The following is a 26656-nucleotide window of genomic DNA, read 5'->3' on the forward strand; positions in this document are numbered from 1 at the left end:
CCTGGGGACTGCTGCCAGACCCACGTGGTCACCCCCCCGAGTCAATCCTCTCACGGCAGCGTAGCGTCTCCGTTCGACAGGGCAGACATGAAGCAGCGCGAAAAGTTCGGTGCTTCCCACAAGTCCACGCTGCAGGTTGGCTGCACTAAGCAGTGTATAGTTGACCCTTGACTTGGGTTTGAATTGCCTGGGTCCACTAACATGTGGATTTTTTTTTTTTAATTTCAATAAATACGGTACCGTAAATGTATTTGCTTTTCCTTGTAATTTCCTTAACTTTTTTCCTCCAGCCTACTTTATGGTAAGAATACAACATACAACACATGTAACGGAATCAGATGTTCATCAGGGTGGGTGAGGCTTCCAGTCACCAGGAGGCCGTTAGTCCTTGAGTGTTTGGGGAGTCAAAAGTGATATGTTTGTGCAGGGGGTCAGTGCCCCACAGTATTCAAGGGTCAGCCACACATGACCAGAGTTCGAAGCTCTGCCAAATGCCACCAACGAAGAACGAGCCGTTATGGAAGAGAAGCCCGGGGGCGTGTTGCCGGGTGACAGCCAGAGTATTCTAGATCTGAGCCGCGCCCACCTAGAGTCAAGTGACCACCTTTCCAAAGAGACGCACGTCGCAAGGCAGGTGTGGCCGCTCCAGCATCTTCCTGGGAAGTATTTCCCAGGCTGAGCCTGAGTCCTTACAACACGTGTGAAAAGGAAGGTTCGGATGGAACAGAGGTCACTAGAAGGCAATGCTGATTTTAAAAAAGGCAGGAAACTTCAGGTGCAACACGTGTATATCTCAGTATGTATTTCCCAAGTGCATTTCTCTGGCCAGATACCAGCAGGTGTTTGGTCTTTGATAAAACTCATGTAATTAAATATGTGGCTAGTTTAATTTGAATATTTTAAAAGAGAACTTAAATTTTTTGATGTAAACATAAAAGATTTCTTCTGTAGCTAAACTTGCTGACATCTCTTAACTATTATTCATGTGATACAACTCTCAGTTTATATAGTGAAAGATACAAACGGGGGGCTGTTTGTGCCATTTCTTGCATCAGGAGCTGCAAACTCCTCACACAGTGTTTGACTCAGGTCAAAGCTCTGTATTCAAGCAGACCGTAGATTAATACGGCGAAACACTACAGAATGGGCACGAAAACGGTCAATAAAGTAACTGGAGAAATAACAGAAAAATACGCATAAACCACTAGCTCCTGGATGTGATACTAACCAATGGCTCCCAGACTTCAGCTCAGAGAGACAGAAGCGAGAGTCTCATTGTATTTGGTGGCACAAATACGCATGAACACAGTTCACTTACGGCAGACTCAGGCCACATGTGCAGGGGCTCTCCTGGGCCCACACGCCTCTCCTTCCATGTGAGGAGAGGAAGAACGGCCCGTCTCTGGCTGATGGGAACTCCTCTAGCGGAGCTCTGTCCAGGCACCGTGCAGACACTGCTCAGGACCCGGCCGACCTGGGTTTGAGTCCTGCCCGTGGCACCCCAGGGCACACACTCAGCCTCTGTGAGTGGTCTCGTCTTCCGTGAATAGAAATAACAGTACGTACTCATGTGGATAAAATAAGCATAAAGCCAGAAACCTAGCAAATGTTCGGTATTTCAATGTTAGATCTTAGAGACCGGAAAGTACATTCCTATTACATATCAATCAAACTGTAAAAATTAAATCAAGCAAATCTTGGGAAAGGTTACTCCACCCGAAGGTCATGCGAACACTCACTAATCCGTCCTGGTTTGGGATGCGTGGAGGACAAGCGGCCGCGTGTGGGCACAGCTGCCTCCCTCAGCCCCTCCGTCCCCGACCCCAACCCCGGGCCGCCGCCCTCCTGTCCTCTGGGCCCCAAGCTCCGCATTTCCCAGGGTGCCCGGCAAACATGATCATACGAGCTTCTGAGTCTGGCTTCTTTTGTGCAGCAGAATGCTTTTAAGATTCACCCACGGTGCTGGACACGGCACGGTATGGCTGCAGTTACTGGCGGAACATCTGTCTACAGGATTCCGTGTAAACACGTTTTCACTTCTCTCGGGGAAATGCTGGGTCACGTGCTCAGTGCATGTTTAACTTCACCAGAAACTGCCAAACCGTGCCCCGGGGTGGCCATGCCGTGCTGTGTGCCCGTCAGCGGTGCCGTCCCCGCGTGAGGAATGGTGGTGCGCAGAGTGTCTCCAGACGCTCACTGGCCACGTGCACGTTGTGATCCATGCTATGCTGTCAGTTCAGGCTTTTTCCCGTTTCAACAACTGTTTGTCTTCTTCCTGAGTTTTGAGGGATCTTTATATTTTCCAGATACAAGTCCTTTGTCAGAAGTGTGATCTGCAAATATTTCCTATGAGTCTGTAGCTTGTCTTTTCATTTTCTTAGCAGTGCCACCCACAGAACAAAAGTCTTGAATTATGATAAAGTGCAACCTACAATTTTCCCCTTTCTGAATCATGCATCTGACCCCGTATCTAAAAGCTAGACCTGCCCCAAGGTCATGCACATGTTCTTCTACATTTTACTCCAGAAGGCGAATAGTTCTACATTTTACATTTAGGTCTATGACTCATTTTGAGTGAGCTTCCCCAAAACTGTTGACGGTGGAGGCTCCATTTTTGTGGGTGGCTCTGGCAGCATCTGCTGAAAAGGTCGTCCCTCTCCTTTGGGTTTCCCTTCACGCTTGTCAAGGAAAGATCAGCTGTGACGCCCGTGGCTCTTCCCCGGGCTCTCTGTCGACCCCACTGGTCTGCGTGTCTGTCCTCCACCAAGAATCTGTTGTCTTGGTCACTACTGCACAGAATATCTTGAAATCAGGTAGAGCGAGTCTTCCAAACTTGTTCCTCTTTTTAAAAATGGTCTTGCTAACTCTAGCTCTCCTATGTTTCCATGTAAATTCTGGGTCAGTTTGTCAGCTTTCGGACACACCGAGTCTTCTTTTGCACTTTCCAAAATCCCTCTGGACGATGTCCCGCCGCACACACGTCCTGCACACAGTTAGTTACACCAACTTCGCTTTTTTTAGGTTATTGCAAAACACTGTTCAGAAACATTTTTCAGACCTCAGTTGTTCATTGCTAGTATATAGAATCAGAAAGGATAGAAAGTATTTTTTCCTTGAATCCTGCAACCTTACTAAACTTACTAGTCTAGAAGGGTTTTGTGCACTCTTTGGGCTTTTCCACATAGATGATTATGTCATCTGCAAACAGGTCCTCCCCTAATTTCTGTCTTTCATTTCTTATCACTATTATTTCTAAAATTATATAAGAATACAAATGTACATTTCAAAGCTAAAACCACTTTGTGGAAATACAACAGGAAATAAAAAAGTAGTGAAGCAACCCTAACAGTTGTGTGTCTGCAGGACACGACCTCCTCGCTTATCGCGACAATTAGTTCAGCTTCCACCCAAACCCTCCACAGTTAGTAGGTTACTTATCGTGAATATAAAACGACATGTTGGCCACGGAATCCACAGCTGCAAGTCTGAGATACCTTAGGACCATGTGGGCTGGGTCAGGCTCGCACAGCCTTCCCTAAGAGGCCACCGACCGTCTGGGGTAAACAGAGTCCCCTGCGGAGCTGGGAGGGGGGTGGGCACATAGGGTCCCTGTGTCACTGGCAATACCAGGAAATTGCAAGTGGCTCCTCCTCCTGAGTGAAGTGTGAGCATTCAAAGCAGAATCTGACCTTTAAAATTAAGAGGAATACCAAAAACTGTTCTGGACGCATCATTTTCTGCAAGGAATGAAAATGATGTGGCGTTAGGAAGGGGAGGGGAGGGGAACGCTGCTTCTTTGCTGGACTCCCTTACCTGCTCGCGGACTACTGAACAGATTCTGACTCCAGGCTGGGCTCAGGCTCTCCAGATAGAGCCGTGAGCAAACGTTTATATTCTGGAATGGCTGATCCTGGTGGAGCATGTGAGTCAGAGCTGTAACGCCTGGGTTCTGGCTCACACTCTCAGAATAAAAAGACAGCCTATTGAGTAAGCATGAAAATGGTATTTTCTTTCAAAGCATGCTACTTTCCTCTCTGTTTTGCAAAGGATATGTACTCTGCCTCCCCTCATTACCTTTGAAAGTATTTTAGAAATTTCTTGTGACCCTGGCCTTCTGCTCAGAACAGGCTGGATGCGTCATGCAGCAGACGAGCCCCTGCAGCCCCTCCGGCGGCCTGTTTTGACTATCATGTAATTCGCCCTGAATTTACGTTTTCTTTCCAGACTGAACGTGGGCTTCCTGAGCCAGGAGTGACGTCCCGCCCAGGCCTCCAGCACCCACAAACCTAGCGCCTGCCACACGGACGGGCTTCCCAAGTCACCCGCCAAGCGTTCAGAAGTAACGCAGCTTCAGAATCTCTCTCTGGCTTCGGTAAGAAAATACAATTCAACTTTTATCAACTTAGGTGGTTGAGTACTTTAGTGCTAACTTTGTCTTCAAGGACTTGAAGTGCATCAGATTTTGGAAGAAATATAGACACTATAAACACAAAAGGAATAGATTTTGGATCTTGAAGAAAAGGAGCCTCAAGATCACAAGTAACTGAACTCCTGTCACAATAATGTAGGAATGACGTCCTGACTCGAGGATACGGAGATACTCTAAACCGGTCGCCTTCACAAAGCCGAGAGCCAACTCCGTCAGAACTGAACACAGTTTCCTGACATACTCTCGTGTTTAGTGTGCCAGCTAATGGGGGCGTTTGCGGATTCGCGGCTACCTGACCCTGCAGACATATTCTTGTTCCCACAGTCGGAATCCTGATCAACAGTGACAGTGGGTGGAGACGGCGTTCACCATCTGGCGATGTCGCCCGGGCTGACCCGCAGTGACCGCGACTGGCTAAGACACCGACCGCCTACGATTTTAGGGAGCTCATCTAGTTTTGTTCATACATGAAGGGCGTGTTTCCCCCTTACGTCTGTGAGGCAGCTTTAAGTAAACATTTCTGGAGTTTATGGAAATAAGGAAACACATAATCTACTAAAATTGTAATTCCTCACAAAAGCTTCCTGTAGTTTTTGGATCTTTGATCCTGTTCGGCTTTACTGAATGGTAACAGTCTCACCATTTTAAAATATTAAACCAAAAAGTTTTCCTTTTATTTATAATATTCACAATAATATTATCATCAGGATACTAATCCTTGAGATATATATATATATAATCTTATATTTGCATTTTATTATCAAATTAAATGTTATCAAATATGATTGTTATTTTATTTTACACTCTATTGGTGAACTACCTTTATTTTTGTCCTGATTGTAAAAGTAACATGAGCACTTTGTATTTTTCCCAAGGAACTTGAAGTCTCAATTTTCTCCGGCCCTTATGCCACCACCATGAAGCCCGAAGATCAACGTGGCCTGGACAGCTCCTCTCTGAGCGGTTGGCGGTTCGCTGAGTCTATGCTTAACGCCAACTGATTCTTTCTCCATACTGCCAGAGTTTTAAAGATCTGAGTTGGTAATTTCAGGTTATCAATTGTAAAACTGGATTTGACTGGGGTTAGTGGATTTGGTTCTCAGTGTTGCTTCAGGAAAATTCCAAAGCCACTACAACTTGTACTTGGAGAGCTGGGGGTGTCTCAGCCCGAGGAGCTTGTTTTTCATGCTAGGGAAACATGGTCTCGTAAAGAAATTCGACAAACTTGAAGCTTCCTTCAGGAATACCCCATCTGAACATAGTTTTGGGCCAGATAAATGAATCTTCTGCAGTTTCAGGGGGCAGACTTTCCCCAGCAGCATCCCTGCGACCTCAGCCCTGGGTCACAGTGACAGGCCCTCTGTCCCTCTTTTCTCAGACGTGATTCTGAATGCACAGCGGAGGGAGGCTTGGGCAGGCACAGGGACTCGCAGCCAGTGAGTCTGAGTTCGAAGCGCCAGGATGCCGCCGCAGGTGGACAGAAGTCTGTCCTGCCCCAGGGCCCCACAGTCAGCGAGTGTCCTTCACACAGAAATGGGCACCGAGCACGCGTCAGCCATAGGGTGAGGCCAGTCACCACGGGCCCACAAATGGTTCAGAGCACCTTTAAAATTTTAATTGTAAGCATGACATCAGAGCTTTATGCAAACATTCGGAAAAACATGTGTTTTCCCTTTTTGAAGTTTAACTCAAAAGGAAAATGTCAGCACTAACTAGAAGTAAAACCCGTCTGGAAGCTGCTTCACGACTGGCACCTTTTCTCGCAGTAAATACTCTGCTAGGATACCAGCAGCAGCCCAGCGCCCATACCTTGGTGAGGTCCTTGTACAGCTCTGGGTAGAGCATGGCCATCTCCGGCTTCACGTCCTGGTCCAGCACTAGCGAGAACACTGGGAACATGGTGTACAGAGTCGCATACCTTACAACCAAGAGGGAGGCAGATTAGCGGGAGGGGCGTGCGCCACGGTCAACACCTCTGCAATCAGAGGCCACAGTTTCAAAGACTCAGCAGCAAATTCAGGTATGATTTTTCCTAAAACTCAATACTTGCCCTGCAGTATAATAACTTGGTCTGTGAGCCATAAATGCTCACAGGAATCCATTTTTCTTTCTTAATTAAACTTTTTATTTGGAGGTCACTGTAGACCCACAGGCAGGTGTAGGAAGTAAGAGAGATCCCGTGTGCCCTCGCCCTGGTTTGCCCGCGGTAGCATCTTGCAAACCCGCAGCCCAGTCTCACTGCCAGGGTGTCGGGGACACAGAACCGCCACCACCCCCGGGGCCCCCCGCTGCCCACCTCCCTCCCCCCCTCTCGTAACCCCCCTGGCGAGGCTACACGCGTGCCTTTCCCCAGCCTGCCTCCCGGGAGGCTGTTCCAGGTGTTGCTGCGGCCGCGCTCACCCCCGTGGGCTGCCAGTCAGCACTTGCAGTTGGGGGTGGGCCCGCCTCTGTAACCCGCTCGCTGAAACAAATGACACAGCCATGAACACTCGTCACACGGATCGTTCTGTGAGACCTTCCATTTATTCTAACAGGAGTGTCACCTGGGGTCATCAGCCCAAGAGGCTAGTTGTGGGGACACAGGGGCTGTGCCGCCTGGCCTGGCTGGGCGCGTGCGGGGGGGCCCTGCTTCTCTGCATCCCCTCCCCACGTCCCCGATGGCTACTGACAGGGACCATCTTTGCGTGAGCTCACATGCCATCGACATCCTCCGGGGTGAAATGTCTGCTCGTGCCTCCTGCCCGTTTGCTAACTGGAGGCTCTCTTCCTGTTGGACCTTGAAAGTTCTCGGATGTGTGGTGTGTGCCCGTCATTCCTGAAGGAAGAGCTCGCTGCAGGCGGCCGTCTGTGCCCACACCGCTCCCTCCCGCCTGGTTCTGGGGCTGCTCTTCCCCCAGCTTGCCACCTTCACGCCGTGTGTCCTCTGTCTTCCTGAGTCTCCATGTTGCATGTCTTGGTGTGGATGTCTCTGAATTCACCTATTTGGGAAGTTTTCAGCCATTCTTCCTCCTCTAGCCCAGCACCCCCGTCCTCCCTCTGGAGCCCCTGAGGCTCTGCTGGTCTCCAGGCTCTCGTGGTGCTCACAGGACCGCCGTCCCGTGTCCTGTCCTCAGTGGGCCCTCTGCCCCGCTGTGGGTCAGGTCCGTGTCACGGTGGGCTTGGTGGTCAGTTTCCATTTGGTTCTACTTTTTATTTCTAAGTGGACACGTTTCATCTTTGTCCCGCGCGTTCCTGCTGCTCATTAAAGTACATCCACGTGGCGGCTTTAACACCGTGTCGCACAATTCCAACCCCAACGGCGCCTCGGGGCTGGCGTGTATTGTCTTCTTGGCGAACTCTGACACCTTCCTGGTTCTGGGCGTGGCGAGTGATTCTCTACTGAAACTTGACATCTGGGTGCCGCTGGGACGCTGGGTCTCCAGGCACTGCTCTGGGGGGAGGGGGCGCTGCTGCCGTACCCCAGGTTCCTCCCCGTGCAACACCGACGAGGGCGCTCCTTGCTGCTGGGTGTGTGGGGGGGTCCCGGCTCCCCACTTGGCAGGGAGGTGGGGCGGTGTTTCCATGGCGTTGGCTGGAGCAGAGTGGTTGCTGTCTGAACGCTGTGTGTCCGGCTGGCCAGGGCACACATGTGTTCCACCTGGCGGGCCAGGGCACGCGCATGTCCCACCCGGCGGGCCAGGGTACCAGCGGGCCAGGGCACACGCGTGTCCCATCTGGGACATCCGCAGGAGTTTGGCTGTGCTCAGCAGAGGGAATGAGGAAAAGTGCATCTACGCTGTCTTTCCTGAAATAGGACTGGATTTCTTTTAAATGACATTTTCACCTGTGAGAAAGCTTTGGCGTCGGGAAGGTACCCAGGGGCGGAGAACCAGGTGGGAAGCTCTATGTGTGAGCAGCGGTCTCCTCAGATGGGCTTCCACGGTCACTGGTGCAGGCGGTGCTGCCCCGTCCAGGGCTGCGGGTCACGAAGGGCACACTGTGTCAGGGAGGGCATTTCAGCCTGTGTGCCCGTGGAAGCTCCCGGGGAGGAAATCCATGTGCTTTCAGAGTGGTCGGTCCTGCATGAGGTTAAACAGGCTTACGGCCCAAATTTCCCTCCAAAAATTTTTTTTTTTTTTTAAAGATTTTATTTATTTGTCAGAGAGAGAGCGAGCATGAACAGGGGGAGCGGCAGAGGGAGAAGCAGGCTCCAGGCTGAGCCGGGAGCCCGACGTGGGGCTCGATCCCAGCACCCTGGGATCATGACCTGAGCTGAAGGCAGACGCTTAACCGACTGAGCCACCCAGGCGCCCCTTTCTTCCAAATTTCTAACTTTGCCAATCTTCTCAGAACTCCCACCTGCTTAGAATGTGGAGGCTGAAAGGGCTGAAGAGCCCGGCAGAGCCTGGCTGATGGGCACCTGTCCCACGAGGGGTGGCCAGCCGTCACACAAGTGAGCCCTGCAGCCAGCTGAGGTCGGTCTGTCCCCGAGGATACTGCTCAGAACGTGCGATGCTGACAGGTGTTGGGCAAAGAACGGGTTTGGTGCAACAAGGTCAGACCCGTTCTTGACCCAGCATCCTGTGCAGACGTCCACTTGCCGACCTGCACGGTGAGCCTCTCGGAGGGGCTGTGATACGCGGGGTTTCCCCAGGACTTTGCCAAGGAGTGCTTCCTGGAGGCGAGGCCGCAGCGCGTGGCAGGAACTGTGCTGGGGGCACCACGGCAGCCTCGCCTGCGTCAGCGGCCCTTCCGAGCCAACGACATGGAGGAGGATAAAAACCTTGAAACACGTGGAGGCGAGTTCGTCAACGGCCCTGAGGCACTATTAGCTGTATCTCAGGACATGACTCTGGTCTCGTCAGACTTTGACAAAAACATCACTTTCCTTCCCATCCACGTCCGACTGTTGTTTTCTAGGTGACGGCAAAACTGACTTTACGGTTTTCTGGTGAAGAAGCTGCAAGTAAAAGCACCTCTCCTCACTCCCACCAAATGCTGAAGAAAATTACAGATGCCTCACGTGATGGACACGCGGAGAAACCCCGAATGAAGCCAACATGAGCAGGAGCTTTAAAAGCACTCGGAGCTCCCGCTGAGGAGGGAAGAATCCAGTGAGGCCCACAGCCGCGGCTTCACTGACCCGGGCTTTACTGCCTAAGGAGTAATCACCACTGCCCCCGACGTCTTCCTCTGAATGTTTCAAATCCATAGTTTTAAAATGGGAAACAGTGTTTGCCGCCAGGGAAGCCGTGCGCTGGACAAACTCCAGAGGCAGTAACGTCATGTGCAAATCCTAGGCCCTCCGAAGGTCATTCACGGGAGGGGTACTGGGAAGGCCGAGGCCACGGGGAACTGAGCAGGGCTGGAGCTGTTTGTGCCTGTAGGGCCCCCCAGGCCGGCGCTCCCGGGGACGGCACGGAGCCGCTGGACAGCTGGCGGCCATGCGGCACAGCGCCAGGCACAGTGCCGGTCACCCTGGAAGCCAGAGCCGAGGCCGTGACGGGAGCGCTCCCTGGGCCTGGCCCATTAGGAATGGGGGCCGCAACGCAGAGCCGGCGCGCTGGCTGCAGGAAGGCGCTGCTCCAGCTCCCCGGGGAAGAGCCCCGGCCAGGGAAACAGCAGGTGGGAAGGCCCAGGGCCCAGACCAAGGGCAGGCAGAGCGGTGCCTGCCTCTGCAAGCGGGTACTCAGGTCCGGCCCGGCGTCGGGCGGGGAGATCAGCCCGGGCTCCAGCGGACGCAGCTGCAGGAGTGGCAGGAAGCACCTGCCGTCGGCTCTGCCCTGGGACGCTGGCGACTTACGGCACCAACGTGTTTGGCAAAGCCTGACATGGCCCAGCCTGACGCTCTCCGTCTCTCATTCAAATTATCAGGAACCTTGGGATTTGGGGAGCTCTGATAAAACGCATTCAGAAAGTGTACTTAAAACAGCTCCAAGGGGTGAAAGAGTTCGTGTGTTGTTCTTTGCAGCCCTGAAAAGACGCTCAATGCCACGGGAAGGCGGCCAGCCTGTCCGAGGCTGGCCCCGGGCTTTGTCCCCCAGCAGCCCCGTGGCCTCCAGCACGTTCCCAGGGTCCCTGGGCGCCTCCTTCCTTGCCCATGTCACAGGGATGCTACGCCGATGGGATGAGCGCTCTGAACCGCGCAGGGAGCGCTGGTGTGACCCGCTGCTGCTTTCCGAGCATGAGCACACACGGGCAACACACTGGCCATCGGGAGGCACCACATGGACTTTACGCCACGGCAACAGCCACACTGGTTTTATCCCCTGGCGTAAGGATGGGGGGAAGAGAAGTTCTAACTCATTCACCTCTAACAGAACACTGGAGGTTTATAATTATAAACTGCACGCAAGCGGCAGTCTCTGACGTACTTTTCCAAGCCGCCGTGTGGGGACCTTCAAAGATGAGATCTCGTTACTACTGACGAGACTGCCTGTGTCCACTCGGGTGTGTCGTGTCCCATCCTGGCACCCTGTGCCTGTGTGTCTGCTGCTGGTCATGTCCCCGGCACGACCCCCCGTGTCCCAGCCTCCCCGATCCCAGCCTGGGATGGGGCCACCACGGCACCCAGGCGCCCCCCAGGGACACACACATTCTCCTGACAAAGCAACAGTAGGATGGTGAGGGGGTCCTGCTCCTGACACCCGGGTTCTTACTCTGAACACCAACTGTGTGTGGAGTTACTCAGACAACATTCTAGCAGCGTCTTTGGAAATGAGAAGTCCTCCCCGAACGAGGCTGCTGAGATATGCACGAGTTGCACCACTTACCCCACCATGAGGAATCCCTGGTACAGAGGGACGGACGCGAAGTAGAAGACAGAAGAAAACACGGCCTTCAAGAGAGGAGAGCTGATTAGTCCCGCACCTGCCCTCCCCGCGGCTCCACCCCGCACCCCGCCCTGGCCGCCGGGCTCCGGTACCTGCATCGTGGAGATGATGAGGCCTCTGTGCATGACGAACTGGCCGAGCGCCGCCGACCTCTTGTAGCTGCTCCGCCCATGCACCATGAGCAGCCGGCCGATGTGCTTGAACTGCGTGATGGAGAAGTCCGCGGCCAGGGAGGCCTGTCTGCCCTCCTGGAACAAGCACAGTGCCTTCTCGAAACAGGGCACATGCAGAGCAGGCGCCTCCAGAAGGGGCTTCTAGAACTCAGCCTCCACCGACTGAAGGTGGAAGCTGTCCCTACAGCCTCGGAGGGGACGGGCTAACAGGGCGCGTCAGGCGGCTGCCGGCCAGGATGGCAGGAGCCTGTCGGTATTACAGAAACGAGGCAGAGAAGCAAACCTGCCTTGAAGACCGCCTTGGGGTCCCGAAACAGTGCCTGGCCGCTTCCCAGAGCCGTGGGGGGTGCGCGAGGCGGGCGAGGAGAGCCCTTTCAAGGCTGTTACCTGATGCCGTCAGGCACCGGGAAGCACAGTGGCTGAGGGGAAGAGTGGAATCAGGCTCATTTCCACACAAGACAAACCCCAACCACAGCTCACGGTTGGCTGGGGACACAGATGTGCAAATGTGAGCGAGAAGGTGGGGGTTCCAGGATGGCAAGAAAGGTGTGCAAGAGGGCTGGCAACACCTGAGCTGAGCCTGGCGGGGCGGGGACTGCAGGGCACTGGTCCCAGGCCTCCTGAAGAACAGCGAGGACGTGGGGACGTGGGGGGTTTGGCAGTGGCAGCCTCCGCGTCCTACCTACACTTCCTTTTTTTTAAAAATTTTTTTTTAAGATTTTTTTTTTTATTTATTTGACAGAGAGATAGAGAGCACAAGTGGAGTGGCAGGCAGAGGGAGAGGGAGAAGCAGGCTCCCCGCCGAGCAGGGAGCCCGACACGGGGCTCGACTCCAGGACCCTGGGACCATGACCTGAGCCGAAGGCAGACGCGTCACGACTGAGCCGCCCAGGCGCCCCCCTTCCTACACTTCCTAAGGGGCTGACGGGGCGGCTGGCTCGCCTGTGACCCGAGTGTGCCGCCCAGGGCCGGCGGGAAGCGCACAGACGACATGGTGACCAGAGGGCACACGTACCTTCCCTTCGATCCCAATGCCGCAGTCTGCCGCCTGGATCATGCTCACGTCGTTTCCTCCGTCACCTGGGGGCCCAGAGATGGGAGAGGACACAGACATCGGGACCCCATCCTGGCCTCTCTTCCAGAGCAGCGGTCCAACCCCCGTCGGAATCCGAGCGCACTCACCGATGGCGCAGGTACGGCCCCCTGCACGCGGCTGCAGCAGCTTCACGATGCGGGCTTTCTGGGTGGGCGAGCAGCGGTAGCAGAGCACGGCCGGGCCCTGGCAGGCCAGCTCCACGAGCTCACGCTCGTAGTACCTGAGGCAGACCTGCGAGACGGGGTCTCTGAGCACCGGCCGCCCGCACGCTCTGCGGGCCGAGGAGCAGAGCGGGCAGAACGCGGCGGGCACGTGCCGCCGGCGTGCTCTTCCCAGCTCACGGCCGCCCCGCCTGGCCGGCGACTCAGGGCCCACAGGCACGCAGAGCAGGCCGGGGTGAGGTGGGAGGGCCGGTGTCCAGGCCCTGCGGAAGGAGCGGGGCGCTTGCACACACAGCTGTGCGTGGGGACGGGCAGCGTGTGGCGGTCAGGGTCCAGGCAGGGCCGGGCAGCCGGGGCCGGGGCGGGGGCGACTCCGCACGTCACCCTGCGCATCACACGGCCCACTGTGGCTCTGCACGCGGCTGGTGGCTGCCGCCCTGCTTGCGCGACCGAGCTGGGGGATCCCACCACAGACAGCTTCCCGCTGGGTCTTGGTCTCTTTTCAGGCGATTTCAGCCCCACCTTGGCTAAGATCTTTAATACAAAATACTCTGTTTCCATCCCAAGCCTCCAACTTGGTTGGCAAAATAAAACCCCCTTAAAGTTGCCTTAGACCATGGGGCCCCCTCATGTGCGGGATATCCCGTCAGAGATCCGGGCTCTGAGGCCCCACGGTGCCAACCACCACCGACAGCACGGACACCTGCAGGGGACCGTGGGCTGTGTGTCCTAGGACGGCTGGTGCGCCGCGCCCGCTCTGGACCGATGCTCCCCAACCCCGCAGGGCCCCTCAGGGGCTGCGGACGCTCCTCCCCGGGACTGGGACCGGGACAGCAGAGGACTGCGTGCCCGGGTGCCTACAGGTCTGCGGCCACCTCCATCTTCTCTTCTCTTGTTCTCTGGTGGCCAACAGCTCGTGGCCACCCCTCCGACCCCCTGGGACCTCACGACCTCGTCCCTGTAGGATGTCCTCGCACCAACTGGATCTTACTTCCTCTGCCTGTGTTCCCTTTGCTCCAGCTTTCGTGTTCACATTATTTTGCCCCGACAGCCCGCACGCACTTCCTGCTCCACGTCTCAACCCTCTTCAGGGCTTGTCAGGATAGGGCACAAAGTTGAGGCCAGGAGGTCAGGACACTGCTCCCAGGCGACAGCGTCGCCCTCAGACACAATCCAAGTCAGTTCAAAAACTTTGTTAATAGGACAGGATAAAACACGGCCCACACCTGCAAGCTCTAGTTCAGACCCATGAAACTGCACACCGTCGGATCAATTACAACAAACTCTTCCGACAGGCAGACCAGCGCGTGTCTTGGTCTCCCACTGCGCCAAGAACCCGCGTCACTAACGGCGGCCCATGAAGACATGCACGTGCGCCGTGTGCAGAGCAGAAGGCCAACGCGTCTCAGCCAACCTCCGGAGTGCAGGGTGCATGGGGGCCACCGTCAGATGGCCACGTGAAGGGCCGAGGGGAGGCTTCATGCGCTTTCCCCTAAAACCTGGGACGGTGAGCTCCGGCCCCCGCCAGCAGGTACTGGGCAGATAAAGAAGCAGGGACAGAGGACCACTGAGATGACAGACCGAAGCCCCGGAAGACCCAGGCACAGAAATGGAAGATGGTGCTTTTGGGGAGCAGGACCGGCAGAGGGAGGGGCAGGCAGGGAGCGTTTCCACCATCGGGTTTTCTGTGTTGACTGATTATGTGTATCTCTGGCGGGGACCAAAGTAGCAAGAAGAGTTCATTAAAAATATATATTCATAAGAGATGGTGCATTTAACACAAGGAGCTACTTCTGCTCCTTCACAAACCACACGGACAGAACTGTAAAGGAGAGTTTTAGAAAGACGTGTGTCTAAGGCGGGCCCGGGGGCAGGAGGAGTGCACGTTTGGGCACTGGGAAGCAGAGGGACACTGCTCCGCGACCCGGCAGCTGGGAAATCCTCTGAGCCAACAGTGGCACAGCTGAGGATCAGGTGAGGCCCAGGAGCCACAGTGCTGGATGCCCCAGGTGGAGGGTCCAGGCGGCGCCAGCCCATGGCCAGGCACACACAGCCACCCGAGGTGAGGCTGCGGCTGCCGCACCTCCTGCCCCAGCACGCAGGGGCTGACCCCTGGGGAGGGCCCGTAGGGGGGCGGGAGGACAGGTGAAGGGAAAGAGGTCAGGGAGTTGGGGCATGGGCTCCGGGGCTCCGGAACCTGGCTCAGCCCCTCCTGCAGGGCCGCAAGCCCGTTTCCTGTGTCCCACGGCCCACTCTTGGAAATCCTGGTTTGGGCACATTTAGGTCAAGATAGTGGGTGCCACAGTCAAGACTCCAAGGGGAGCTGTGCTATTAACAATGAGCATGAGGCCTAGCGCTGAAAAATAGGTTAACCTCGAACATAGTAAGGACACAGTCACCCCTCTGGTATTGCCATGACAGTTCTTCAGGCTATAAAGGCTCATGAGACTTGCATAACCACTACCCGGGTAGTAATAACTGAAGAAGTACATCTGACTCAGAAAACCCTTGGCCCACGGGCGGAAAAAGCAGACAGGTGCTTGGCCGGAGAGCAGCCTCACCCCCAGGGACACAGACGGACAGACAGACAGACAGGTGCTCGGTCGGAGAGCAGCCTCACCCCCAGGGACACAGACGGACAGACAGACAGACAGGTGCTCGGTCGGAGACCAGCCTCACCTCCAGGGAGTCCCCAGATATGACCAGTGCACAATCATGCTTCCTCCGAAAGGCGTTAAGCTCCAAGTGGGCCTCTCCCCGACTGGTTACCTCCACAAAAGGGAGAAAAGCACCCAAATTACAGTGTTATCTAAATCAGAGGTGCAAACAGCCCTTATTTATGAATCACAGTGAAATCTTCAGACGCATTATCCAAAATCAAAAGGTGCTTTACACAGTCCAGTCCTGTAGCAAAGCGCTCTTCCAAATCTCTCTTACGGTGCCAGAAATAAATACCTACTTGCTTAACACCGACTGTTTCCCAATTCGTGACAACTCCAAGCAGGACACAGTTACCGTGAGACAAAGTGCCCTGAGGTGGCTCATCAGGAAATAAGAGGACAGGGGACCCAGGCGCTGAGAGCTGTGCCATGAGGGCGGCATCCAGCTGTCTGCGGGGTATTCCCCTCTGGCACTTTCACAGGGTAGCCGTGTGCTGGGGGGTGACTGTCAGCAGTAGGGACACAGTTCTTTAGACACTTCTGTGCGCCCACCGCCAGAGCCCAGGCTGCCCACGCAGTGGCCGTGGTCTCAAGCCCAGGCTTCAGTTGAACATGCCCCTTTCTGTAAATGCCATGTGACGCAGAATGTTCGTATGAAATGCTTCTGCTCTCTCTGCCACGGGTTTCAACTTTCTCTGTTAGTTCAAGCAAAAAACACTCAAAGGATTAAACAATCTAAAAGTAAAATTCTTGAAATACTGTTAATTTTAGAATGAAAGCATTTCAGAAAGCATCGTACTGGATTCTGACATTCTTTCTGCAGGGATTTTTATGGGGCATACAAGAAATGCTACATTGCAGGACCAAGAAGTTTCACGTGGTCCAAATTAATCTCAGACTCCTCTTTAGATAGGTAGGCTTTACTGTGGAAATTTCAATCTGTGCGGTTGTAAACATTGAAAAGTCAATTGAAAAGTCAACAAAAACTGATCTAAAGTTTTATCAGAATCATTAATAATTTAATTGCAAATAGTCATCTGCAGGGCCTAATTTGCCATTCCGATGCTTTGAAACAAATGACATTTACATGTAAATTATATTCAAATCACTATTTCTGTAGGTCCAAGTGCTTCCTTCAGAGCAGATGCAGATGGACCGTGTCTGCTCACCACCATCAATCAAGACCCGGGAGACTGCATTTTTGTTTGAATTACAAACATTAGTCATAAGTAATACAGTAAAAACAAAAACTTTAGACCATTTTTACTAATTTTCTTTGAGCTAATTAAACAACATTTCACTTGAAAATGATAGATTAAAAACACATTCCTATTAATGGGTGTAGCTACTATAAAAATGTAATTTTTATCAACATACACTTTGTAAATGGAACGGAAAACGGTGGTATGTCTACTCTAAAATAGATACTTGGTTGATAAATAAATCCACTGTACAGCAGAAAAACACTTTTGAAATTAGATCTTGTTTCACTCCATCACAATGTAGCTTTTTCATCCCATGCAATGTGAGCAGCTAACAGAAACCTATCTGCAATGTTTTTATAAATTCAGCAAGAAAATTACAATATTTCTCTTCTTTAGTAATTACTAAATATTTGCACATATATTCTCACAAATCCAACAAGTTTTGATTGTGAGATAAAACATTTAATAGTCAAAGTGCTTTTCGACATATACTCACTGGTCTGAAAACGTGAATGTCTTGTGTTCTAGACACCAAATGTGAGCTTTTGGCGATGCATGTCGCGGTCTCGAGTTTATCGCCCGTTAGCATCCATATCTAGGGGACAAGTGAAGATGGAGAACTCTTAGAAGCATCCATTCCTGAACACACACTTGCACACCCATGTTCACAGCACGACTATTCATACCAGCCAAACCACAGAAGCAACCGAGTGTCCACTGACAGACGGACAGATAAGAGTGCGGCATGCATGCCGTGGAACAGTACTCAGCCTTGAAAAGGGGGGAATATTCTGGCACTGCTGGGACATGGATGGGCCTGGAGGACGCTGAGCTCAGTGCATTGGTAGGAGGGCCGTCGACGAGGCGCACCCACCGAGACAGAAGGCAGATGTGGGTGCAGGGCTGGGGGAGCACAGCGGAGTTAGTGTTTCGTGGGGACAGAGGTTCAGGTTTACACGTTCTGGAGACAGGCGGTGGGGACGGCTGCACAGCAGGGCGAATGTACTTCGTGACGATGAGCTGTGCACTTAAAAATGGTTAAGATGATAAATGCTACATTATGTACATTTTACCACAATAAAGAAAAGTCTCTGTCGACTTATTTAGCTAAACCTTGGAGGAGCAAAATGATGTTAGACGTAGCAGCTGAGATGTGAAGGCACGTGAATGACGGGGGTTTAGGAACCTCAGGCTGAGGCTACGGAGATGCCTGCACACACCCAAAGGGCAGGGCTCACCCGGCCCCGCGAGCCACACGAGCAGCCCGAGGACACCATGGGGTCATGGGCCGCAGAGCGAGGAGCGCCCTAGAGACCCTTAGTCCGACTTGCTAATTTTTCAATTGGAAACTGAGGTTCAAAAAGGGGAAACGGTTAAGCCAAAAGTTGTTTGTATCAAATAAAACATGGCACATACTACTTTTACTTCATGTATCATGTATATAAGCACATCGCTAGACCACAAAGAGAACAAAACCAGACATTTGACATACGACAGGATAGTTCACACGCATATTTCATATAACAGCAAAATACAGTGATCTCTCACTGACACCTGATTTTCTCAGCTGTCTAGTGTATCATACATAAATACGCATTTTTGGACACAGGAAACAAAAACTCATGGCATACTGATTTTTGCTCAGGCTTCATCTGCTTGTGGCTCTTCTCAGTGTTTGAGGACTTGTGCTTTTTATTTCGCACAACTAATATTCACCTTATTGAGCCTGGGCCTCAGGTTATGACACATCGTTAAGACAAACCTGGGAACAATTCACGCTAGACAGCAAGAGAGACCACCCCTGGTGAAGCTGTGAGTGGCTCAGGGGCACGTGTGACCTGCGGAACCGCCACCTGACATCACATCCTCACGCTCCGCGAGGATGGAGGGTCCCTTCTTTAGACGGGAGACGTGAAGGAAGAAGGGCAGGACCCCACACACTTAGGGTTTAGCAATCAATCAATAGAAATACCCAGACCGTGCGCGCCAAGAGCACCCGCGGCTTCAGCACGCGCAGCTGGGGGACGGAGGGACGCAAGTGTATGAACTATCGTGGAAAACGAGCAAGTGCCCTGGCCGCGGCTCTCACACCTCCTCTTCACCCAAGTGCCGGCTGCGCACCATAATCAGCACAGAGCCTGAGTCTGAACTGCTCTTGTGATTCTGAAGCCAGATGCGCCTCCTGCCGGGTTGCTGTCCTGCATGGACGGGGGTCTCCTCTCCCACCCAGACCCCTGCAGGCAAGGGCGCACCCGCTGAGCGCACTCGGCGCCTCCGTCAGAACCCACTGCGTGTGTTTCGGCTGCAGCCCCAGGCAGCTTTCCCTCCGACACCATCCTTCCTTTCTGTCGCTCTAGTCGAGCTATTCACTAGTTTTTCTCTGAAACTCGAGCTGGATTGTTTTCATTCTCCAACACGAGGCCCCAATCCTCAGGGCAGCCTCGGAATAAATTTTCTCTCCCATCTGTAACTGAACTTTGGGCTTTAATGGCACATAAGGTCAGAAAGCAGTTCCCTGAAAGCTAAAACGTACAGCACAATGCTAATTTCCCTGGATGTGAAGGGGACAAACCAGTACGAAAACGGCAGGACAGAAGGCCAGCAGATGGACACTCAGCATCAAGTCACAGGGCCTACAGGGACCCCAGCAACGAGAGCAAAATGAGCCGATACAGCGGAGCTGAGGGACCCTCGCGGTAACATCTGGTTGCAAGCAGAAAGCTCTAGAGCATGAGGGAAGCACATCCCGCGTGAGAGCCAAGGTCTTCCGAGGCCTGGATTGTCCTGAGCTCACACCTGATGGATGCCCAAGGCCACGAAAGTCTCGAGGGACAAAGCTGGGTGGTGGGTGAGTCTGAGACCCTGGTGGGCAGGGATGGGGCAGGGCTGGGGTGGGGCGGGGCAGAGAAAGGCAGGGGGGACTGCTGCTAGTGACAGGATGATTTGGGCATCCTCTGGGGCAAGCGACAGGTGGAGGTCCCAGGCGACTTTCGGGGCGCTGGCCTGGGTGAGGCTGGTCCGGGGGGACATCCCAGGAGGAGGAAGCTGGCCGGCGCTTCCAGGACAGCAGCAGTCCGTCGCGAGGGCCAGCACCGTACCTTGATGCCCGCGTTCCGTAGCATCTCCAGGGTGGGCCTCACATCGGCCTGCAGCTGGTCCTCCACCCCCGTGAGGCACAGCAGCTCCATCTCCCGCTCCAGACTCTCCACCACCGCAGCCACCTTGAGCGCCCTGTCGTGGATGCTCAGCTTGGCCTGACTGTAGCGGCTCTGAGGAGAGACGGGGGGTGCGGGTCACCCCGGGGGACGTGGGGGCACGGAAATCTGCCCCATCACAGACGCCTGTCTGTGCGCGCCGGGGACACACCCCTTTCCCAGCAGACTGCAGTAGACGGCCTGGCACTCCGGGGCAGCCAGGCTGCCCCAGGCTGTGTGCATGTCCACACCAGCAGCTCGCACCCACGTCAACGGGGACGTGTCTGAGGGGTGGATGCCCACGGGGCAGAAGGGGCTGGACAGTCGGCTCACCTCGAAGTCCTGGTACTGCTCTTCTGTCAGCGCCCTCTTGGCGACCACGAGGGTGCGCAGACCTTCCCGGGCCATGTTTCCACACTGGAAAAGGAGATGCAGGTCACATGCGGCCCCTAGGTGCTGACCGCGATGGGGACAGGCACCCGTGGCGCTCGCCGATACTGCGCTGTGGTCAGGGCGCTGCCCCCCCGGGTCCGTCACTGTGCCTGAAGCCAACCACGGTTTCTCAGTGCGTCTCCTCCTGCCGAGGTTTGGCGGAGCATGCGTGGGGCACATGGCTCATCCCGCGGGCATGTCCTGTGATCACAGCCTCGCTGGAAGGATGGCTCGGCTCCCCTAATCTCCACGGGCGGGCGGGCACGGGGCAGCTCTCAGACAACAAGCACACTGCTTTCCCACATTCGACGAGACTTTTCTTTTTTAAAGATTTTATTTATTTATTTGAGACAGAGAGAATGAGAGAGAGAGAGAGAGAGAGCATGAGAGGGGGGAGGGTCAGAGGGAGAAGCAGGCTCCTCGCCGAGCAGGGAGCCTGATGCGGGACTCGATCCAGGGACTCCAGGATCATGACCTGAGCCGAAGGCAGTCGCTCAGCCAACTGAGCCACCCAGGCGCCCTCGACGAGACTTTTCAAAACGGTCTCACGAGCAGGGTCTACACCAGGCTGCACACAGCAGCACGAGACGTGTGGATGCTCGGTGCCGGGGTGGGAGGGGCAAGGTGTGCAAGAGGGAAGGCCTCACGTGGCAGTGCAGTGGGGGGAGGGGAAGACCCCGAGGGTCCTTGGGCTTCGTGCTGGGGTCTGGATCCTATCCTGCAGGGCAAGTGGCCTGTAGCGAGAGGTCTGAGGCCCAGGCGTGCATTAGGAAATAAGACGTGGAAATGCATTCAACAAGTATGTGGAAAGAGATCAACTCCACTCACAGAGAATGCACCAAAATAAGCGTATTTTTCAGCTGTTAGAGGAAAAACTAAGCAGTTTTAGTTGATGAAGGGGGAGAGAAACAGCCTGATTCTAGGCTGCTTACGGGACTGGTGCCAACCTGCCGGCAGGTCATGGGCTGGCGCTCTGCCCCACACGCGCAGAGGAGGCTCGCCCGGGCTCCTCGGCGGCCGGCGGCCACGGGGCCACTCCGGGGACAGGGCCTGGAAGCTCTCCGCTTACACGCACACACTGACGGGGGCCGAGGAGCCTCGCCCGAGGTGGTGCACACAGCGGTACCGTGCCGGCGGAGACAGAGGCACATGCCGGTTCTTCGGAGCCCTGGGCCCCCGGCGCCGCTGCCTTCCGTGACGGTGCGTTCTCTCTCTCGGGCTGCACTGATGGGGCGCTGCCGCACGCGTGAAGCCTGCTGAGGCCCTCACAACGCGTGCTGCGGAAACGTGTGAGCGCCGTCTCTGCGGGCCGGGAGCAGCTCTGCGCGGCGGGCAGCTGTCTCACCCCGGACATAAGCCTCTCCGGGGCACCGCGAGGGCCGGGGAGAAGGACGCATGCAGAGGGCCAAGCGTCCTGGGCTGGTCACCGTCCTCAGACTCCGAGGTGAGCCAAACAGGACTGCGTCCCCGGCGCCCACGTCCCAGAGGGCCCCCAAGTGAAGAGCGGGAAGAAACAGGGAGAGAAAGAGTCCCGGGGAGAAGACACTGAGCGGGGCCCCAAGGGAGGCCCTGGCTGCCCGGCCGGCGGGGACAGACACACACACACACACACAGGAAGTCTGACGGCCCGGTGCTGCCCGGGGTATGCCCAAGCTGAGAACGTCAACAGCAGTATTTCAGGATGATGGTTTTCATGAAAAACAAAGTTTAAAAGAACAACGTGAACGCTAAGCTGTACCATCCTCTGAAGCCACAGTGTCTACACGTTAGCAATACTACCACCAACTAGCCAAGGCTTATCCAGGCTGTGGGCGGCTCCTGAGAGCCGCTTCAGCTCTTTCTTGTTGACTCTTAAGTCTCAGACTCTGAGGAGCTATTTCACATTCGGACTTTAAAGGCCCCAAATGCAGCATGGCAGCCGGTTTTGGCAGATGGTGTGGAGAGCCACGGTGGTCAGTGCGCTCTGGACGTGGGAGTCTTTCGGGGCCGTGGCGGAGGCTCCAGCCTGGACCACAGCCCTGCGATGCAGGTGTTCTGGGCAAGGCTGCTGCCAGGACCCCCCGAGACAGAAGGAGGGTCTTCTGAAGCATTTTTAGCAAACACCAAGGGGCACGGGACTTTACATTAGAGCCAGACAATAGCCAATCAGAATCGGTGGCAAACCTGATGCTGGAGTCACGCGTTTAAGCAAATACATCCCAAACAATCAATGAGCTGCTTTTTTGTTAATGAAAAGGAGATGGAGTGACTAGGAAGCTCGGACATGCAGCGCATCCCCCCGCGTGTGCGGGCGTGGACGGGCAGACGGCCCCTGAGGGAGCCGTGACCTGGAGCGTCCGAGCTGCCACGCACTGAGGATCAGAGGCCTGAGCGGAAATGCCACGCCCCCAGACTGACCGACCGTCCAGACACGACTCTGCCCACCCGGCCACGTGCCCAGACCTCCTCCCCCGCCGTCCCTGGGGGCAAAGGCTGGTGCTTGCACATACCTGCACCTCTCTCGAGGTGGGGTGCTCGGGTCTAACCAAGCTCACATCTACTACACCTGCCTGCAGAATGTTAAAATCTCTGCAAACACAGAGTATAAACTACTCCTTCCTTCTGAAATCCTAACCGTCTGGCTGACAAGGGCTGCAGCACGCAGACCTGCACAGCTCCCATCTCACACACACTCTGGGGACAGCAGAGCGCTAGTCCCTGCACCCCCTCACGCCGTCCCCGATCCCTGATTCTGACCCGCGCCACACACCTGCACGAAGAGCAAGGAGGCCGAGCACCTCTCGCACCTCTCGCGTCCGGGACCTGGTCACCCCACGTCTGTGCACAGTGAGGGTTTTACAGAATTGGCTCTGGGATGTGCTGAGTAAAGTGCTGGTGGCATGTGTTTGTTTTAATTCGTGGAGAATAAAAGTTTATAGCCAAGAATCCAACGTGGGGAGCTTGCTTGAGACAGAGGAGCTCCGTGCACGCTCAGGCTCCCAGAACACGCTGGGTTTTTTGTGTTTGTGTTTGTTTTAAATAAGGTAAAGGCTTTCAGACTAAAGTATTCCAGCAAAGACATGCGTGGAGGATCAAGAGTTTCTAAGGGAAGAAAATGTAACGTTGGGAAAATAAATGCACAAAGGATTTTTAATAAAGTTATCTTTGTGAAAAACAATCTGACATTATCTGTCTGTTGCAAGACATTTATTGATTTGACCTCAAAAAGCTAAATAAATTAAACAAGTATTTTATAATTAATTACACATCATTATGACCAAAAGTAATTTTTATGGCATTTTACTAGGTCTTCAGGGAATTTAATTTATTCATGTGCCTGATTAAATCCAAGTGCCTGAAGGAGCTATTGATTCATATTGCCAATACTGCCGTGGACGTGGGGGTGCGCGCGGCCCCCACCCTGACCGACCGTGCCTGCGCCATGACGGGGTGACCCGTACGTAGGACAGAGGTTCAGTTTTACTCTGAAATCCAACTTTTCTGTTAACACAGAAACAAACAGACAATAAAATGACCTCATGAGGCTAAATATAAATCCTATCTCTTCAGGGAGAATTTGATGAAATGTAGGATTGATCATATTTGTATCTTATTTTCTATTTTTACAGTGAATCCTACACACAAATTAGAAGGACATTAAAATCCTAATTAAAATCTTGCAAATAACAAAGGTTACAAAATAAATATATTACAATATAACGTTGGTTGTATATGTAATATTATTTTAGAATTTTTAGTGAATGATTAGTAATGCTATCTTTTCACTAATATGAACAAAATATAATTAATAAGCACCTACTTATATATCTACACGCAGTCACACAAAAACCAAAAACAGTAGTTGTTTATACAGAAAGTAAGCTATTTGTAATTAAACGGAACTCCTGTCCTTCCTACTGCACGAAGTTGACAGGAACCGGGATCACTTAAAGTAACATGGTGGAGAAGCAATACCGTCTGGTTAAGAGGTGGTGTCGTAGCTCCCCCAGGGACGGCGTGCACCGTGGGCAGGGCGGGGGGCGCAGCTTACCTCCTCCTCCAGCCAGTCGTTGTACTGCACGATGGAGGACATGGCCACGTCGGCCCCTTTCATGTAGAAGGTGATTTCTGCAGTGGACTCGTCCTGGGACAGAAGGAAACACAGGCACATTCAGGCCACGCTGCTGCCGGGAGTAACAGCCGCGTGAACAGAAACCCACCAGGGAACACAGTTCTCCCTGAACCTATCTGCAGTGAGCTACCCAAATAGTCTTCTATGCAGGGCAACGTCTGCCCCTAGATGTTCAGGCAGACAAGCCCAAGAACATAAATGCAGATCCTGAGATGTTGTGCTGAGGTTGTGGAAACAAAGTCCGACTGCAAGGTAAAGGTTAATTCTCTCAAATGTTCATTGCTTCATTGATAAGCTTTCCTTGGTTAGCCAACTTCCAAGATATGTTTCTGGTATTTGCTAAGAAAATTTAATAGAGATGCACGTCAGCAACTTTGTCGTCATAAATCATTCCCCAGCACAGCTCCTTGGCATGCTGCTGCTGTTGGAAACAAAACAGACAGCTTTAGCTGATTCCAAAAATTAATCGCTAACACCTTTTACTTGCTCTGCCTTTGTCGTCTTAGGAGAGTTACCTTAAATCACTACGGCTGGGGCCTCACTAGCTTCTCAGTATAAATTCTTAGTTTAGATCTGATTTCAAAAATAAGCAAGAAGCACAAATCATTTGAACGAGCAGTGAAAGAGAAACACCCCGAGTCTCTAGCATGGTGCGTACAGCGAGCCACGCGCAAGCCCGAGGGAACGCGAGCGGCAAGTCTACCCGGATGATGACCCCCATGCGCTTGCTCTCCGAGGTGAACGGGAACATCTGCAGGATGCAGTAGGTCAGGATCTGGCCGCTGGGGGTCCTCAGCTGCATGGAGGCGAGGTCTCTGCTGACCAGGGTGAGGCCGACACTCTCCGTCCACTGCACCAGGGCCACCTGGGGGAGACCAGCAAGACGTGAGGCCACGCGCTCCGCAGGAAGGGAAGCAACAGGCAAGCGGCGGGACAGCTCGCCCACACCAGCCACTTCCAAGGCCTCCACGAGAGCGCTGCGGGGGCTGTGACCGCGTCGGGCACTTCGTTAACAATGTTAAGGCTAAAGGACCAGCGCTGTGAGAGCCCCTGGTCGCACCTTCTAGCAGAACAGCCATGACTGATTACGCTTCTGGGGCTAGTGTGTTTACGTGCTGCCCAGAGGCCGGCTTCTTTTTTTTTTTTTTTTAAAGATTTTATTTATTTATTTGAGAGAATGAGAGAGAGCACATGAGAGGGGGGAGGGTCAGAGGGAGAAGCAGACCCCCCGTCGAGCAGGGAGCCCGATGCGGGACTCGATCCCGGGACTCCAGGATCATGACCTGAGCGAAGGCAGTCGCTTAACCAACTGAGCCACCCAGGCGCCCCTGGAGGCCGGCTTCTAAGATCTGGAAACGTCGCTGCCAGGGACGCCCAGCCCCGTAAGCGTTTCCGGTGGCCTCGCAATGCCACGTCCCTCGTGTTTTCCTGCTCTTCCTAAAATAAGAGCTGAGCGGGTGACTGAGGACAGCGCACGGGTCACCTGAACGTCTGAGAAGTCGGAGCCCAGCTCCGCCAGCAGCCCCAGCTGCCCCGGGCACGGAACCTTGCTGGCCTCTTCCATCACGGGGAAAACGTAGCGCACGCTGTTCTGGATCTGAAGGACCAAACCTCCCTGGCAGCACGCAAACACGGAAGTACTCTCATTTATGGTTTAGTGTTCACTATTAGGATGTGAGAATCATGAACAGAAGAATAATTTTCAAGGTTAAGTTATGAACAGTATTTTCATGACAGTGTTTTCTGGAAAAACATCAGTTTGCCTTTAAAAGCCATCTCAGGACAAGAGATTCACCAGTTGGCACGAGGTCTGCTGACCCTACGCTCAGCAAAGAGGGCCACATGCGCAGAAGGCAGCACTCATCCTGCCCCCCCCTGCCCGGCTCCCCCTTGGGGGCCAGCGCCGGGCCTCCTGTGACGGTCTCTCCCTGGCTGAGCGCCGCATCCTCACTTGCGATTTTATTCCCTGCCCACGCGTCCAGCACTCCACCCAGGGTTGCAGAAATCAAGTCCTCAGGAGCATCGTGGGTTCTGTCTGGTGAGCAGAACTTTACTGCTGAGCCTCAGCGTCCACCGCCAAGTCATGTGAGGACAGGCTGCAATAAGGCTCGGCAACTCTGGCTTTGAGGCGGGACTGCTCAGGTCACCCCCCATCCCCGTTCCTCATCTGTACGGTGGTGGCGGCCGGGCCACCTCGCAGGACCCCACGCACGTGAAAGTCACCGGGGACGCTCAGCACATCTGGGTCGATATTAGGGTTCTACCCTTCATCCTCTCACAGATGCCATCCGAGATGTCCCCCGCAACGCCATGAAGGCCAGGAATCCCTTTTAAAGTGGGGCTTTCTAGGTAGTTCCCGCAGTTCTAACTACCGGAAGGTTCC

The 26656-nt window shown here is 54.0% G+C and overlaps 1 protein-coding gene across 23 annotated transcripts in view; it reads right to left on the reverse strand.

Moving 5' to 3' along the window:
- Positions 1 to 26656, reverse strand: part of ATP9B (ATPase phospholipid transporting 9B (putative)) — a 249713-nt gene that overhangs the window by 7439 nt on the left and 215618 nt on the right. For 13 of the 23 annotated variants that reach the window (XR_010407147.1, XM_064577568.1, XM_064577573.1 and 10 more), the window contains 10 exons: positions 24932 to 25138; positions 24193 to 24285; positions 20064 to 20147; positions 19635 to 19805; positions 17033 to 17131; positions 15351 to 15440; positions 12430 to 12741; positions 11334 to 11489; positions 11182 to 11246; positions 6239 to 6347 (listed from right to left, as the gene is read on the reverse strand). Coding sequence is in view for 21 of the 23 variants with exons in the window: in XM_064577568.1 (XP_064433638.1) it covers positions 6239 to 6347; positions 11182 to 11246; positions 11334 to 11489; positions 12430 to 12741; positions 15351 to 15440; positions 17033 to 17131; positions 19635 to 19805; positions 20064 to 20147; positions 24193 to 24285; positions 24932 to 25138 (1386 nt within the window). In the remaining 2 variants the exon portion in view is untranslated. Of the gene's footprint in view, positions 1 to 6238; positions 6348 to 6757; positions 8488 to 11181; positions 11247 to 11333; positions 11490 to 12429; positions 12742 to 15350; positions 15441 to 17032; positions 17132 to 19634; positions 19806 to 20063; positions 20148 to 24192; positions 24286 to 24931; positions 25139 to 26656 lie in introns of those variants that run through there. The other 10 variants (XM_064577576.1, XM_064577575.1, XM_064577570.1 and 7 more) reach the window with 8 other exon arrangements.

Source organism: Mirounga angustirostris, unplaced genomic scaffold, assembly GCF_029215605.1.
Source record: "Mirounga angustirostris isolate CCGP_5_RB_7025 unplaced genomic scaffold, mMirAng1.0.hap1 SCAF_14, whole genome shotgun sequence".
In the NCBI taxonomy this organism is placed as follows: domain Eukaryota; kingdom Metazoa; phylum Chordata; class Mammalia; order Carnivora; family Phocidae; genus Mirounga; species Mirounga angustirostris.